This window comes from Mesoplodon bidens, assembly GCF_964165515.1.
Source record: "Mesoplodon bidens genome assembly, chromosome: 7".
In the NCBI taxonomy this organism is placed as follows: domain Eukaryota; kingdom Metazoa; phylum Chordata; class Mammalia; order Artiodactyla; family Ziphiidae; genus Mesoplodon; species Mesoplodon bidens.
In genome coordinates this window covers 40,341,986-40,357,625 of record NC_138164.1, presented here as the reverse complement: position 1 = coordinate 40,357,625, position 15,640 = coordinate 40,341,986, and the positions used below count along the sequence as shown (strand labels likewise).

At 48.3% G+C, this 15,640-nt stretch overlaps 1 protein-coding gene and 1 pseudogene across 2 annotated transcripts in view; one reads left to right on the top strand and one right to left on the bottom strand.

The window, feature by feature from the left end:
- The window catches only part of LOC308620769 (centrosomal protein of 78 kDa-like), a 571,052-nt pseudogene that overhangs the window by 226,630 nt on the left and 328,782 nt on the right, over positions 1 to 15,640 (top strand). The window lies entirely within an intron of this gene.
- Positions 14,948 to 15,640, bottom strand: part of LOC308621086 (forkhead-associated domain-containing protein 1-like) — a gene marked incomplete at its 3' end in the record, with an annotated part of 102,156 nt that continues 101,463 nt past the window's right edge. The window contains 1 exon segment of the mRNA XM_081241258.1: positions 14,948 to 15,064. Within this exon segment, the coding sequence (XP_081097384.1) occupies positions 14,948 to 15,064 (117 nt within the window).

The following is a 15,640-nucleotide window of genomic DNA, read 5'->3' as shown; positions in this document are numbered from 1 at the left end:
CTCGGTACTGCTCCTTTTCAGCTCCACCCTCAGCTTCCTCATTTCTTTTTCCATGTCATGGATTTGCTGAAAGAGTTCCAACAACAGGGAAGTCAACTTCAGAACTCATTTCATCCGGTTCATTAAGGCAGAAACCTAGTCTGGGATTCGCTTCATTCCTTCCCTTGGGGGACAATTCCACATCTTTGAGGCAAAGTAGACTTTCTTTCAACGGATGCAATGAAAGGGCTGGGTGAGGGAAAATTTGAGTTTCTTTTGAAGATCAGCATGGATCCTGGATTAAACAGTACAAGATACCTATCCACTCATTAGAATCTCTTTCCTTGGGGTATATTTTTGAGTTCAATCTAAATAAGGGCTGTTTGGAAGACACAATGGGCACAGTTTGGAAGCAAAGAACAATGACATTTTTCTTTTTTCTCATTTGAGGCAGAGAAGTGTGCTCCTGACAGAGAGAAGAACACACGTCTCCTGCCCCCATCCCAGGCACCGTCCTTCCCAACGGATGGAAAACGTATGCCTGGTGATGTGCACGAGGGTTCGGGCCTGTACAGGGGGTGAACATTTACATTGAGTGGTCATCTTTTCATTGTATTGATTTTTATGTTCACCTTCCATAGAAGGCCAGTGATACATTTGCTTTTTATTTTGTTTTTATGAATTGTTGTAAAATTGAATGTATTTAAGCAAAAATACTTCAAGAAGAGTTGTGTTAATAGCAGTGCTCAGGGCTGTGATAAAACTTGTGACAGTGGATCATGAAAGTCTGGGCATCACAAGTCCAGGGGTAGGGACCACGTTGAATTTCTAGCAGCATATGGTGGCCACCTCCCATCCCTTTCCCCAGGGAAAACCTGATGAGGGGCCTTGAGCCAACTGCCCAGAAAATCTGGGGAGAGTGTGTTTTCCATGGTCTTTTCACCCATCTCTTTGAGGCTAGAAAATCAAAGAATTAGGAGACTACATTAACAGACAAACACCCAGAAAGCCCCAGAGCTTCTGCTAGCTAATGGGCCAAGGAACCACTCCAAAACCCTCAAGGCCACAATCTAGGCTTTCAGTGGACACCGAGGGGTCAGGAGGTTCAACGCACGGTTTTGCAGAGTTTTAACTCTTTCTCTTGGGCTTCCCACTTCTCCTTCTGGGCATCTTCCTTCTGTAACTCTTCTTTCAGCACTGAGCACTGTGGAGAAAAAGGACAAGGCCACGGGGGCTTGGCTGGGGGTCCCAAGTACCTGTGTTCACGCCCAGGAGTGTTTCCTGCTGTATAACCCAATCACACCTCTGAATTCTGAGAGGCGAGACCATTTGTGTGATGGGAGCACGGGATCCTGCAGTCGTTCCCAGTTCATGCCTCTCATGAGTTCTGAGGAATAGAGCGTCTAAATTCCTCTTCAAAAGCCAGCAAACTTCACTTCAGGGGAAATCCAGCTTTGTAGACTCTGGGTACTTAGGGTGCAGGAAATGGGATGTTTTCACGCTGTGACCGGTGAGGGTGCAGGGGGCCGAGCCAGTGAGCTCGGGTCCATCTTAGGGCTTTTGTGCAGGTTGCATCTCAAAGACACAACTGCCCCGACTGGTGTGGAGGGGTAAAAGGAGCTGTCTTGCCCGAAGGCGGCTCGGCAACAGGAATTAACGGCATAAGAATGGATGTGCCTTCTTTTGACCCAGCAATTCCCACTTTAGGAATGTACCTTAAGGACAATGACTGGAGAAATAAGTAAATCTGTAGTTTCAAGGATGCTCTTCACAGAATTGTCAGTAACAGTGGAAGAAAAAAAAAAAAAAAAGAGGAAACAACCCAAGTGTTGTTTAGAACAGCAGACCACTTATAACACTGGGTACATCCAGGAGAAAGTATGTAGCTTTTAAGACGAATGATAAGAGCGTTGATTTATTAGAATGGGAAAATAATAAGTATTTAAAAATTTAAAAAATGTGCATAGTATAAATTCACTATAAAATGATTGATTGATTGATTTCTAGGCAATATATAGAAACAAGACTGGAAAAACAGACATGAACATATTAACACTGATTTCTCAAGGTAGCATTTCCTCTCCTCTCTTTTTATTTTTTCTTCTCAATGTCATCTACTTATTTTTCTAAAATTAACACACATGATGTATGTCATTAAAAAAAAGGCATCTCAGATGTTCACAAGAGCAGTACCCTTGGTGGTGACGAACGCTTGTGCTATTGACCAGCACAGTCTAGAGGAGAAGGGACCTCATTCCAAGGTCAACGAGGAAGGGGAAACGGGGACATAAATCATCCAAATGTATTTCAGGAGGTAGAAGAGCCAAGCAGGTGCTGTCTTTGCAGACTCCTTCTACTTAGAACCAGCTCTGCATCCCCTTCCCATCACCAACACACACACACACACACACACACACACACACACACACACACACCACATTAAACAGCTATAGCACATGCCTGGGAAGACACTCTGCTTGGGAGAAACGAATGCAGAGGGCTTGGCCAGGCAGCCGACCTCAGGCAGAGGCAGAAGAGCACAACTAAAACCAGCCTCCCACTTCTCGGAAAATGATTTTGTCATCCCCATTTCACAGATGGGGAAATGGAGGCCAAATAAGTTACAATAAAAGAAAGCTCTGGGATTGGACCCTGGTCTGTCTGATCCCAAAGCTCATGCAGTGCCTTTCACCAGCTCCAAACTGGATATGGTACTATGTACCAGGTATTACTTACTGTGCCTTTTCCTTGGAACCTCAAGATCTGTTCTCACCCCACCCCCATGCAGACCTAGCTATCAGGTAGCCTCTGGGAATCTCTGAGTTGCCACCTGAGATGAAAGCTTTGAGGTTTTACCTTGACTCACAGAAACAGGCACATCATGCAAATACTGAGAAATCTTATCCTATAGAGTCAGGATTCTAAAGTTAGCATTGAAGGCAAGATTTGCAAATAGTCAAAGTTACATGGAAAAAGCTCTTTGCTTGCCTACCACGTTCATCTTCCCTAGAGACATTCTACACACTAAAGTCTAAGGAAGAAATGAGAGTCTGCGTGTTTGCATCTGGATCTTCAAACATTCTGCTTTGAAGACAATTATGAGAACCAGTGGTGCTGGGACCATGATGCAGCCGTGTGGTCATCCTTGCTCACAGAGAGATCGTATTCTGCTTAATATTAAACTTTGCAATGGCAGTGTATGCTCATAGGCGTGTTTGTTGCTGGGATTAAACAAACTCATTTATAATAGGGGTTAGAAAATGTTTGCTGGATTTGAAAATCTATTATGCTTCTTCTGAGCAACATACACGCTGTCCTTTGAAAGGCTTCAGAGAAGTTGGCCACCTGCCCAGCATCTACCCTCCCTGTGTCCTTGGGCACTGGCCTCATCTCACCACCATGTGTCATGTGACTCCACTGTGTCTGCTTTTCGCAGCTACAATTTGCTGATGACCCGACACTCACTCTGGAGCTGAGGGCTTCGAGCTGGTGATCCTTTCCTTTGTTCTCACTTTTCAGTTGATTCACCTCCTGTTTTAGTTGTTGAACTTGACCATCCTTTACTAACACGTCTCTTTGCAAAGATGACACCATCTCTGTAAAAGAACCAAACAAACCAAAACAAAAGACTCATGGAGGTCAAAGAGGCAGGAAGGATTATTGGCAACACCGTGGCTGTCAGCCAACGTTCGGACAAGACCTTTCAAGCCTGGGCCACCACCGGTGCCCGATTAGAACTGGGGAGGCTTTTTCCAAGGGTCCCAGAGCAGGAATGGGAATGAGAGCAAAGTCCACGGAACAGGGTTTGAGGCTTCAGTGAGAATGAGGGGCAGTCAGCACCAGCGAGAGGAGAAACCTTTGGGGGCCCCTTGTGGGCACAGGCCAGGCAAATCTGGGAGGAGAGGCCACACCATGGGCCTGGGAAACAGAGGCCCAGCACACGGAAGGTCCAGGAATTCTTCTCCAGAGGCCAGGAGACGGGCGTGTGGCAGAGGGCACTGCTGGACGCTATTGATGGGGTGGTGGTTTTCACACTCCTCTGAGTTTGGACCCCTCTCTACCACTTATTAGCTTGGTGGTCTTGGACAAGCTATTTCACCTCCCACTGTCTGTCCCACACAGAGTTATTGTAAGGGTCAAATGATGCGGTATGTCCCAAGAACACAAAGTGGCTAAATTATGTTTGTTCCATGGCGCCTATGATTTTTCTTGGCAGCCAGCTTCCAAAATGGCCCCAATGATTCCTGCCGCCTAGAATTCATGCCCTGTGTAGCCCCTCCCACCCTGAATAGGGCTGCCATGGGTAACCAATATGATACTGTGGAAATGACGGACTGTTTCCTCTCAGGCTGGGTCATAAAAGACACTGTGGCCAACTCTTTGCTCCCTCTTGAATCACTCACTCTGGGGGAAGCCAACTGCTGTGTCGTGAGGACACTCAAGCAGCCCTAGAGAGAAGCATGTGTGCTGAGGGACTAAGGCCTCCAGCCAATAGCCACATGAGCAGCCATTCTGAAGGGGGATCCTCCGGCTCCCCCCGAGGCTTTAGATGACATGACTGATGCCCCAGCCGACATCTTGACTGCAACTCATGAGAACTAAGTCACCCCCCGCTCAAATTCCTGAGCTACAGAAACTGGGGGAGATAATAAATATTGGTTGGGGTTTTATCCATTACATTTTGGGGTAACTTGTTATGCAGCAATAGATAACTACTCCATTACTGTAGCATCATTTTTTTAACATCTTTATTGGAGTATAATTGCTTTACAATGGTGTGTTAGTTTCTGCTTTATAACCAAGTGAATCAGTTATGCATATACATATCTCCCCATATCTCTTCCCTCTTGCATTGTACTATCATTTTGAATAAAAGTGGGAAGAAGGGTGCATAAATGCAGTGGTATTGGGTTATCTCCTACGGTTCTTTTCTTGAAAGAACATCAGGCCGAGTTTTAGTGGTAGGTATCAATCAAGAATGTCTATGAAATAAAGCACAAAATGCTCCAGAATTTCATTTTAAAAATGAGCTTTGCCTCCAGGACACAGTTCAGTTACTTGGAAATCCCTCTGGGGCTTGCCACACTTTGAGTGGGTCCAGCCCAACTCAAGCATTATCCCAACCCAGGTCTGTCCGACTCCCTGATCGGAGAAGGTGGGATCTGAGACAGGCTTGATGCTTGGATGAGGTTTCACTGGCCGACATACGGGAGGAAGGTGAGGACCAGCGAGTTCATCCTTCCATTCCTGGTGCCCAGAACAGCACCTAGCCTGGGGGAGGTGCTCAGAAAATATCTGAGGACATCCCAAGTGAGGGAGGAGCATAAGTAGAGACCTGGGGGCAGCAGGGGGTGGGTGTGGGTGTTATTAAGTTGCAGAGTGAGGCAGAAGAAAAGCACAGATTCATACAGAGATGGGGATTCACGTGCGACTCAATGCTATGCCTGGCTTCTACAGCTGTGGGCATGTTTCCTGCTACGCGCTGGCTGCTTTCAGAGTGATGTGCCCCTCCGAGGCTCACTGCCTCCTCCCTGTCACCTGCTTCTCTCCCTCCCCTCGTCTGTGAGTGGTCCCATCCTCTTCAGGTCTCTAGGCATGTCAGTTCCTGCTTAAAAACCTCCACTGGATTCCCAACACCCTTGGAATAAAAACCCAGACCCCCCGACCCTGCCCAGCCCCACAATCCCCTGTTCACTCCATGCAGCCTCTCTTGCCCTTGGCTTGTCCTTGGCCACCTGAAACAGGTCCACTCTAAAAGAAGGACATAGCGGTGGAGGATACAACATGAACTGGTTAGAATCGGCTAGGTCCAAGGGGGCGTAAGATTCGACTTCCAGGGGAACTGGAGCTTCATTACAGACTCATTGTAATACATGAGAGAAATGACACACCCACCAGCACCAGGACAGTTCGGAGGATGACCATAAAGGTCAAACAGAGGGTGATGGGGCTTACCTGGTGGCGCGGTGGTTGAGAGTCCGCCTGCCGATGCAGGGGACACGGGTTCGTGCCCCGGTCCAGGAAGATCCCACATGCCGCGGAGCGGTGGGGTCCGTGAGCCATGGCCGCTGAGCCTGCGCGTCCGGAGCCTGTGCTCCGCAACGGGAGAGGCCACAACAGTGAGAGGCCCGCATACAGAAAAAAAAAAAAAAAAGTGGGTGTTGGCCCAATTCCTGGAAATCCCCGCCCCTTCCCCAAAATATTAGAGTTGTCACAATCCTCCCACTCATTAGCCTATAAAATTACCCAGCCCATAAAAACTAACTGCCCCATATTTGGGGGCCTCTAGCCTTCTGAAATGGCCCACACTCTGTCTGTGGAGTGTGTTTCTCTCTAAAGAAATCCACTGCTTACTTTGTCTCTCCCTGAATTCTTTCCGTGATGAGACATAAAGAACCTGAGGTTTATTAAGTCCCGAGACCAGATGCGTGATCTCGATTAAAAGATAGTGGGTTCTGACTGGGTTCGAGTCCCAGCCCACGGGTTCAAGTCCCACCTGAGTTCCATGGTTGCACACCCACTAAGCTGGTCCCCCTTGGACTCCCCCCTTGAAGCGCTGGCCACCACGACACACAGTTTGTTTTCTCCACAGCACCACTGCTCTCTGAAGTGGGCTTGTTTATTCATCCATTTACTTTTATTGTCTGTCACCCCCTCCCGAATCTGTGAGTACAGGAATCTGACTGTCTTGCTTGGCTCTCCCTCCCCGGAGCCTGGAACGGGGCCTGACACCTAGTAGGAGCTCAAGGAACATGTGGAAGCAATGAAGGAATCCAGGGAATCAAAGCTCAGCTACAGCTGTGCGTTGGCTGCCCCTCTCCCAACCCAAGCCCTTTATCAGGCAACCACCTCTGATAAAATTAGAAAATGGTTTCCTTTGGGCCCAAGTGCACTCGGCTGAAATGGGTGAGACCATGGGTGCCTTAAAGGAGTGACCCCAGTTTGTCCACACTCTAGTTTGCACTCAGGCTGCTTTGTGGAACCACCCAAGCCACAAGGCGACCTGTGTTCTCCCTGGTGGGGCCAGTGCTCAGGAGACCTTGTAGCCAAGAGATACCATTCTCTCAAATATTTACCAGGCCCTGCCCTCGGGACTGGGCGGCAAGACACCTCCACTGAGGGAGAACTCTAATGCACCGACACGGGTGATCCCTGAGGCTGCACCCAGGTCAAGGGCACAGGTGTGCTGGTTGACTGGTGATGTCTGCAGGGGGAGGGCAGAAGCTCTGGGGCCTGAATGCAGAAGGGCCTCACCTGACGTGATGGCGGCCTCCCTCCTTAAGTTCTCGGCCTCGTGCTTCAGGGAGGTGATTTCTAAGTTTCTCTCAGACAGGGTCTGGCACAGCACCTGGTTGTAGCCTTGCTGTAGGGCACTGATCTGTGGAAAGAGGCAACACACAGTCAGAGGGGGCCAGCCAGGCCTGCAGGACACACCGGTACTTCTCCAACATTGGGCAGAGTCGGGCTGATCTTGGATCGGGGTGTTGGGGAAATCAAGGTTTTCAGTTGTCACTAGTGGAAGGGGCAGGAGGGGGCCTGTTCCTTCAGTGACCACCATGTCATCGGTCCTCGAGACACGGACCTTATCTTTGTGGCCACCCAGGGGCTCCGGTGCTGCTGTCTTCCAATGACCTGTGGGTTTTCAGCCATAAATAGACCAGCTGTTGGTTCCAGATCATCCAGCACTGACTGGATGCACAGCAAAGTTCAAGAGCCGGGAGCAGGTTATGAAATGAATTCCCTCTAATGAGAATAGAGGGTAGTTTATACCTCACAGAACACTCCAGAGTTTACAGAGCCCGTTCACACATGCTACACTGATACTCGTCACAGCGTTGCTGAAGGCTGACTTTCCCATTAATGTGCCCATTTTGTAAGGGAGCCAGGTTGAGACTCAGAGAGGCGAGGCCCCCTGCTCGGGATCACGCGGCTGGTCAGACGTGGAGTCTGATTCAAACCCAGTCTTTAGTTGCCTTGTTCCTCCTTCCCAGGTGGCTTTAGGAATGAGCGTGAGAAGTTGGAGGCTGTAAAGCATGGCATGGACTCGGGAGCCGGACTGTGGCCTTCAAGTCCTGCCTCTGCTAGTTAACGGACTTTGTGAACACAAGGAGGACACCATATTCTGTTTCCTTTTGTTCAGTCTGCACGCGGGGTGATGGTAGTCCCAACCTGATAGGATTGTTAGAAGTATTTTAATAAGTTAGCATGTGTACAAGTGCTCAGATCATGCCTGGCACACGGCATAGGAGGATGAGCTGTGACGGTCCTCTCCTCTGACTACCCACGGGGTGTTTTTTAGTTTTGTTTTGGGGTTTTTGTGTGTATTTTTTGCGGTACGCGGGCCTCTCACAGTTGTGGCCTCTCCCGTTGCGGAGCACAGGCTTCGGACGCGCAGGCTCAGTGGCCATGGCTCACGGGAAGAGCCGCTCCGCGGCATGTGGGATCTTCCTGGACCGGGGCACAAACCCGTGTCCCCTGCATCGGTAGGCGGACTGTCAACCACTGCGCCACCAGGGAAGCCCCTATCCATTCATCTCTTGATGACATTTAGGTTGCTTCCATATCTTGGTAATTGCAAATAATGATGCTCTGAACATTGGGGTGCATGTATCTTTTCAAATACATGTTTTTGAAAACACGTGTTTTTGTTTTTTTCGGATTTATACCCAGGAGTTGAGTTTCGAGGTCATATGGTAGTTCTATTTTTAGTTTTCTGAGAACTCTCCATACTGTTTTCCACAGTGGCTGTGCCAGTTTACATTCCTACCAACACTGTACCAGGGTTCCATTTTCTCTAAAAATTGTAAATTTTCTTCCTAGGGGTAATTGAAATGGTAGTTCAGTAATAACATAAGATCAGGTGAAGTCTAAAGAAATTTTAGAAAACCTGGATAAAGTAAGAAAACATCTGTTCGCTGGCATCTGAATGTTAGAGAGACACCAAGACATGTGGGCCAAGTTCTGGAGAGAAGGGAAACACAGACGCAAGCTTGACATTTGGTGCAGCTTTTCTCCTTGGGGCATTTGCGGATTCAAATCTTACAGCCCAGGAGCTGAAAAGCCAAGGAGTTCAAAAGACTCTAACCACAGAAGCTGCTGGCATCCCTTGACTTGTAGGTGCAGCACTCTAGTCCTGCCTCTGTGGTCACTGCCTCCGCCTCTTCTTTGGATATAATCTCCTCCTGTCTCTCACTTATAAGTACACTTACAGATGGCACTTAGGGCGAGGATAGTCTCAACTCAAAATCCTTATATCCGCAAAACTTTACCTTGTAAGGTAACATTCTCAGGTCCCAGGGATTAGAGCCTGAGACCTTTGGGGCCACCAGTCAGCCCACTGTAAGCCCTAAACGTCTTCTCTCCTGAGGAAGGTCTAGGCTGGGCAGAAACCCCGACAGACATCTACCAGAGGCCAGATTGAGAGCCCTTTTAGAAGGTCATTTCTCAGCTCATTTGGAACCTTGCTATTGCCCCCCTTTTTTTTTTCTTTTCTTTTCGGTACGTGGGTCTCTCACGGTTGCGGCCTCTACTGCTGCGGAGCACAGGCTCTGGACGCACAGGCTCAGCAGCCATGGCTCACGAGCCCAGCCACTCGGTGGCATGTGGGATCCTCCCGGACCAGAGCACGAACCCGTGTGCCCTGCACTGGCAGGCGGACTCTCAACCACTGCGCCACCAAGGAAGCCCTGCCCTTTCTTTTTTCCTCCTGTTTGTCCTCAACAGGGGGAAGCATTAAGAGTAAATGAGGGGCTTCCCTGGTGGTGCAGTGGTTAAGAATCCGCCTGCCAATGCAGGGGACACAGGCTCGAGCCCTGGTCCAGGAAGATCCCACATGCCGCGGAGCAACTAAGCCCGTGCGCCACAACTACTGAGCCTGCGTTCTTGAGCCTGCGAGCCACAACTACTGAAGCCTCCATGCCTAGAGCCTGTGCTCCGCAACAAGAGAAGGCCATGGAATGAGAAGCCCGCGCAACACAACAAAGAGTAACCCCTGCTCGCCACAACTAGAGAAAGCCCGGGCGCAGCAACGAAGACCCAATGCAGCCATAAATTAAAAATAATAATAATAATAATAATAAAATAAATGCATTAGCAGATTTTGTGTTTCCTCTCATCGTTAGTGTATTGCTTTCATTCCTAAGACCCTAAAAAATTGGAAACCACTCCACTTACCAGGAACACACTTTGCAACACGGATCCAGGGGAAGCTGTTTTCTTCCGTAGACACTTCATGACCCCGGTTTCCACAACAGCAGGCACTGCTGGTTCTGCCAAGTTGCTGGAGAAGGGCACCTTATCTGCAAAGTCACGAATCCAAATGGGCCCCCATTGGCAAGGGTGGAAGGAAGTTGTTTGCTTTAGCTTCTTGGGGGATCAGAAGATTGGGAGTTCTGGGGGGGGGACTGCAGATACCTTGCTGTCCCTTGGTACAACGTCAGGGGAAAGAAAGGTCACTGGTAGCTTCTCAGAGCTACCAGTTGGGGCTGTGCAGAGCGTCTTAGTAAATGCCATTTTGGTTGCAAATAACAGAAACTCAAACCGGCTGAAGAAAAAAGGGGACATCTACGGGGAAGAAAAGATGGCTCCTGCCTGTCCAGACTCCTCCGCTTTGCTTGCCCTTTGTTTCTCTAACCTTCCGCATTTCCCTTCAGTAAACTCCTTTTCTGTTTAAGTTAGCCACAGGAGATTTCTGTTGGTTGCAACCAGAGAATCTTGAGTGATACAAAAAGTCCTAGTGGAACCCAAGGGCAGGCATTGGAATGGGCCTTTCCAAGGAAAGAAACCAGGAACCAGAAAGTCATCAGGAATCAGGGCAACTTTCTGCATCAGTTGGAATGCCTTCAGCTTTTTTTTTTTCCCTTCATGGAGCTCATAATCCATTCATTTATTCAATAAACAATTATTGAGTATCTATCCTGTGCCAGGCACCCTGGTCGGTCTTAGAGTTCCATCCAGGTATAAAATATGCCAAGACCCCTGCCCTCAAGTAGCTCACATTCTAGTGAAGATAAGACATGTGAGCACATAGAGTATATTCACAACACAGAATAAGAAGAGCTATGCCATGGACACATATACACCAGCAAACATAAAATAGATAGCTAGCGGGAAGCAGCTGCACAGCACAAGGAGATCAGCTCAGCGCCCCGCGACCACCTAGAGGGGTGGGACAGGGAGGGCGGGAGGGAGGGAGACGCAAGAGGGAAGAGACATGGGAACACATGCACATGCATAACTGATTCACCCTGCCACAAAGCAGAAACCGACACACCATTGTAAAGCAACTACACTTCAACAAAGATGCAAAAAAAAAAAAAGAAAAAAACAAGAGCTATGCCAGAGGGATGAAGCATGACTGTCTTCATAGACCTAGAAAGCACAGATGCAATTACCCTGGTAGAGAGGGCCTGGGCAGAGAATCGCAGGTAGGTGAACCTGTGTGCACAGAGAACGTGGTATGTATGAGTAGCTGCAAGTTTTCAACATCCGTGGAGCAAAAGAGTTCTTGCAAAAGTAGTGGGAAACGTGGCTGAAGAAATTGGTTGAGGATGAAGCATAAAAAACCCACTGAAGTGTGATCTTTTTTTCCTGAGGAGGCATGGGGGAGCCCTGGAAGGTTTTTAAGCTGTTTGAGGACATGGTCAATTCTCTGGGTTTCAGAAAAGTCCCTCTGGAGTCTGGGATGTGGTGAAAGTTGGGCTGGACCTTTCACCACTGGGCATGCTCAGTCGCTCAGGAAAGGTTCTCGCTCTGCCTTGGGAAATTTTTCACGCCGCTCTGGCAGCGGAGCTCGGCCCGCCCACGGCTTCTCCTCACTGGATTGGTTGAACTCAGGGAGGCTACCAGGAGGCCCAGTTGACCTCCCAACTCCACACCCCCGCCCCCGCCCGTTAACGCTCTGGGCGCGTGCTGCCTTCAGCTTTAAATAACAGAAACCTGGATGTGGGTAGATGGTAAAAATTTGGAGCCCCTCCCAAATGAACTCTAGCCATGTGGCTTGCTTTGTCTGATGAGATGTTGGCAAACACATGGCAGGTGGAGACTTGAAAAGTGTGCTTTGGGGCTTTCTCTCTCCTGCTGCTCTTGGAAACCTGTACCCACCACACGTGGCCTGGTCTGGCCTGCTGGGTGATGAGGGACCACACCAGGCAGAATCAGACGTCCCAGCTGAGGCCTTTCTAGACCAGGGTTTCTCATTCTCGGTACTATTGACATATTGGATCAAATAAGTCTTGGTTGTGGGCAGCTGTTCTGTGCACTGCAGGATGTTTAGCAGCATCCCTGGCCTCTACCCCGAGATGATAGGATCACCCCCACCCCAGTTTAACAACCAAAGTGTGTCCAGACATTGCCCAATGCCCCCTGGGTGGCAAAATCGCCCCCAGGTGAGAACCACTGTCCTAACCCAGCTTGCCTGGCAATGACCAGGCAGGCATGTACACGAAGCCACCCTAAACGAGCCCCAGCCAAACCAACCAGACCAGTACAAGTGGCCAGCTTGACGCCTGGAATCAGGAGAACTAATAGTTGCCATTTTAAGTCACTAACTTTTGAGTGATTTGCTCCACAGCACAAACAGGTACATCTGACCACAGTGGCTTAAACTGATAGGATTTATTTATTTATACAACAGGATGTACAGAGGTAGGCAGTTCAGGTACAGTGCAGAGCACAGTGATGCCACTAGGCTCCCACCCAGGCTTTTCATGTCTTTCCACTCCACTGTCCTGTGAGGTGGGCTTTGGTCTCTTGCTTGTTACCTGGTGATCCCCAACATGGCTTCTCCAGCTCCAAGTCCGAGCTGCAGGAGAGGAAAAGGAGACAAGGCAAAGGGACAAAGAGAAAAACTTTCTCCTAGCAAAGCCTTGCCTTTAATTCCAGAAGGGAAGCCCTGCCCAGGGCCTTCACCTGCATGTCACTGGCCAGAACTGAACAACACAGCCAGGTCTAGCTGCAAGGGAGGCTGGGAAATGAGGGCATTTCGCGGGCTGCTTATACAGTAGAGGGAGGCAATGACTAAGGGGCTTGTAGTGTCTGCTGCACTGTCTCTCTGGGGGTCGTCTTGGTTTCTTCTTCTTCTTTTTTTTTTTTTGCCACACAGTGTGGCTTATGGGATCCTAGCTCCCTGATCAGGGGTTGAGTCCGGGCCCTTGGCAGTGAAAGCGCAGGGTGGACGGCCAGGGAATTCCCTGGGTCTTGGTTTCCTGTCTCTACCTGTTGCTTATCTATCCTGGCCATGTCTTTCTAAGACTGGCTTTGTTTCTCCAAACACAGTGGGAGAAATGGCCACCCCAGCTGGGAACTGCATCAAGACTTTCAGCTCCGGGCCATTAATGACCTGTGTGGTAACTCCGTGTCCCACTTCCAAATATCAAGGGCACAGGTGCTGATTGGCCCAGCTTGGGTTAGAAGAGAAACCTGATTGGTCTGGCTTGGGTAGACTATCTACTGATCAGCCAGTCAGGTGCGGCCAAGAGAGCAGCAGGAGGTAGGGTAAACCTGGTTGGGGAATGTGCATTCTCAGAGAAAGGGGTGTGTGGCTGAGGAGACACCTAAAGAACCATCTAGTTCAAGGAGTGAAGAAAGGACATTGCCATTGTGGGTTGCAATGTTGATACGATAAAGATTAACACGTCCTTTGAAAGACCTCAAATACAGTGGAGTCACATAGGCATTACATTTAACTTATGCAAATTCAAATATTTGTATTCAACCAAAGTAGTTTTTTTCCAACACAATTTGGCTTCCAAACATGAGCCAGCTACTTAACTACTGCCTGACCAAGTGATCTTTTCTGGTGCTGGAGATTGCTGTTTTGGATTTGGGGGATATGGTACAGTATAAGTAATATGTTCTTTATGGAAAACTGCTGGGATTTTCAAGATTATTTTTAAGGTCAGGTGATGCTCACCCTTCTCACTGTGTAAGAAGTACCTTTAGTGGAAGACCATGCAAATCATTTTTCCCATTTCCTTCTAGTTTTAATCAGTATAAAGAATGCATTTGGTTTTAAAATATCAAAATACTTTTATTGTGGCTTTTTAAAAATAAAAAATAAATGATATTCATGGCTTCTGGCTCTTCCTCCTGTTTCGTTTGGTGGTCTCTGGCTGTACAAGAAAGGCAGGGAGAGAACAGATGGCTGGAGAGAAGGCAAAAATGAGGGTCTCTTCAAACACCACGGGAAAGGGGTGTGTCCACCTGGGCAGTGTGTGTTCTTTGATGACTGGGTACTTGGTCTGTCCTGATGGCCTGGGACTTGACCTACTGGGCTGTCTTGGTGCGGCAGAATGGGCAGCGTGAGATGGAGTTAGAAACCTGGGTTCCAGACCCAATTCTTGAATTTACTAGCTGTGTGACTTTAGACAGGCCATTTAACCTCTCTGGGCCTCAGCTTCCTCATTTGTAAAATGGGGAACATAATGCTATTTACCTCCCAGGGCTTGAGAGAGGATTAGACGAGAAGTGTTTTGAACACCACAGAGCGCCATATAAACATGACTCACTGTTATGGAAGCGATAAAACTGGTTGCTGTTCACATTTATTATAATCAATTCAGATATAAATGCACTATACCATGGCCCCAACAGCCCTGAGGTTACCATTCTGTCCTGTGGCCCCAGTACACGCCCTGGGTTTTCTCAACTGCGGGCTTCTCAGAGCTCCTTGGAGGTGTGACATTTGGGTTTGTCACTACTCAAACACATAATTGCATCTACCAGGCCTAGGAGTCTGAATTTCAAACTTATTCTTCATACGCCTGCGTATGTTTACATTCATAATATCTGTGAAAAGAACCCCTCTCCTCACACACTCCAAAATCCAGTATTGTGCAAAATACCAGTCTAGGAAGCAACACACTAGGGTAGCAACCTTTAATGTCCTAAAAAATCATCTTAGTAGTTTGATGCAGAAGAGTTACACTGACTCACGGAGGATCATGCGAGGCCCAGCGGGGCGACGTTTCTAGTTCCTTCCACCAGGTTTAGAAAACAGAAGGCTCTGGCTGGATTTGCTGGACATTTCTCTCTTCAGCATCTCCCTTCCTTGGTCCATCTTTGGGGTGCCTTTTCTGGCTCCAACCTACAACAAGCAAGAGCAACAAATGCCCAGACTCTATAATTGTAGGGAGATCCCCAAATATTTCTCAAATGACATTTTTTTTTACTCAAGATAAAATCTTTGTTGTAAAAAATATTTATATACACACATAGACGTGAGCAAAACGAAGGTAAAATGATCCACCATTATCACACTACCCACAGGTAACCTTATTCACATTTTGGTGTACACTCTTCCAGATACACATATAATGTTTTCTTCTTACATTTGCACCTTTTTTTGAACCAGGAGTTTCTGATGATAGGCAATTTCATTGGGATGGACTTTCTCTCGAAAATCTGTTACTGAACTGAATGCCTTATGTCTCTGATGTCTTAGGAGGGTAAAATGCAGCATACTCTAGGGGGTCTGTCTAACCCTTTTCTGAGCACTGCTCATGGATCCAGGCAGCCATGTGTGTGACTCTGTCCCTGGTCATAGCTGATCGGGCACTTGGCACGGGCTGGGCTTTTAAGATGGTCACTCCCAGGATTTGGGCTTATGGGCTCTAAGATGCTACTTGTTTCCTGGGCTGGTCCTTTGAACTGGGGGACCATG